Genomic DNA, 1,252 nt, shown 5'->3' on the forward strand with positions numbered 1-1,252 from the left:
AAACCATAGCTGACTTCTAAATAATAATGTTTTGTGATGTTATTGTTGATGAACTTCCGCTGTAAATAGAAAAACCTATTGTTTTGGTGTACTGGTTTCAAGTATTCTTGAAAAAATGACTTCGGCGTTCTAAATTATAATACATCAAACACCTAATTACAACCTCTGCAAACATTTAGGGCCTGGAAAACTTATTTTGTAAACATTATGCATAATTGTTCATTACTTGCACTAGTGTAGTACCCATTTGGAACATTACAATTTAATTTTTGTAATGTTCATTTGCTAGATTCAAGATGCCATCTTATAATCTTGCTAACAAACCTTCCCTCTGTCAACGACAATACTGTCAAAAGAGTAAAGTTGAAGCCATTTATGGAGTTGATTTTCTACCAAACCAGAAACCTGGGCCTCAAAGTCTTTTCCAAACTGGCTGTTAATATCCTAGGGTGCTTCACTACATAATTTGCAGGGAGCTCCTTGTTATTAACTAGAAAGTTCATCTTTTCCCTAACATTTTCCTTGAAGAGATAAAGGACTAGAGGAGAAGCTCCAAATAGTTGCCATATTTCTTCAGCCGAGAGCCCGCAGAGTTTGAGGTTCTCTATCTTGGCCTCTAACGTTTGCACGCGGCTAAGAGACACCATACTTAGAATATATTTGTACATTTTTCTTTCTTTGGGAGCGTCAATCTTGTGGATGAGTTCCATTTGTGCAGGCATTAGAGACGTGCATGTGAGAACGACAGGATGTACCCATAAGAAACTCAATAGCTCCATTCTAGAAAAACCCCATCCTTCCCAGAAAGCAAGCGAGGGCTTCAGGGTCTTCTCTAGGCTGGAACCGAGAAGTTGTGTTGCTTTTAACAAGGCTTTAACGAACATATCCTGGGACTGAAACACATTCATCAGAAAGTCCATCTTAGGCTCCAATATTCCTTCTGCATATCCCATAAGCTCGGGTCGTAGCCTTATTATACAGGCAATTTGGACTTCATTGAAGCCGCGCTTTCTAAACGAATGAATGTGTTGATCTACGTTGTCGAGGGTTCGAAGATTCTACAAATAGGGGGCCCACTGGAAAATATGAGTAATGTCAGTGTCAGACATGTTAAGTTTGGAGGAGGCAAAGTGTGAAAAGAGGGCCTGTGATGAGCTTCAGTTGAGAAAACATTGCGAAAATGGAATGGGTGTATACAAAATAGTTTGCACCATAAATTGGGGTTGATGGGAGCTGATGCAACAACTAAAAT

The 1,252-nt window shown here is 39.3% G+C and overlaps 1 protein-coding gene across 1 annotated transcript; it reads right to left on the reverse strand.

The window, feature by feature from the left end:
• Positions 1-389: 389 nt before the first annotated feature.
• Positions 390-953, reverse strand: LOC131035708 (uncharacterized). The gene has a single exon (XM_057967447.1). It carries the CDS (start codon positions 951-953, stop codon positions 390-392), a length of 564 nt encoding a protein of 187 aa, XP_057823430.1.
• Between the last annotated feature and the right edge of the window lie 299 nt (positions 954-1,252).

The sequence above is a fragment of the Cryptomeria japonica genome, chromosome 6 (genome assembly GCF_030272615.1).
Source record: "Cryptomeria japonica chromosome 6, Sugi_1.0, whole genome shotgun sequence".
Classification (NCBI taxonomy): Eukaryota; Viridiplantae; Streptophyta; class Pinopsida; order Cupressales; family Cupressaceae; genus Cryptomeria; species Cryptomeria japonica.

Bases quoted from the DNA above. Each gene is read 5' to 3' on its own strand.
- LOC131035708 (XM_057967447.1), bottom strand. From the start codon at position 953: ATGGGATATGCAGAAGGAATATTGGAGCCTAAGATGGACTTTCTGATG.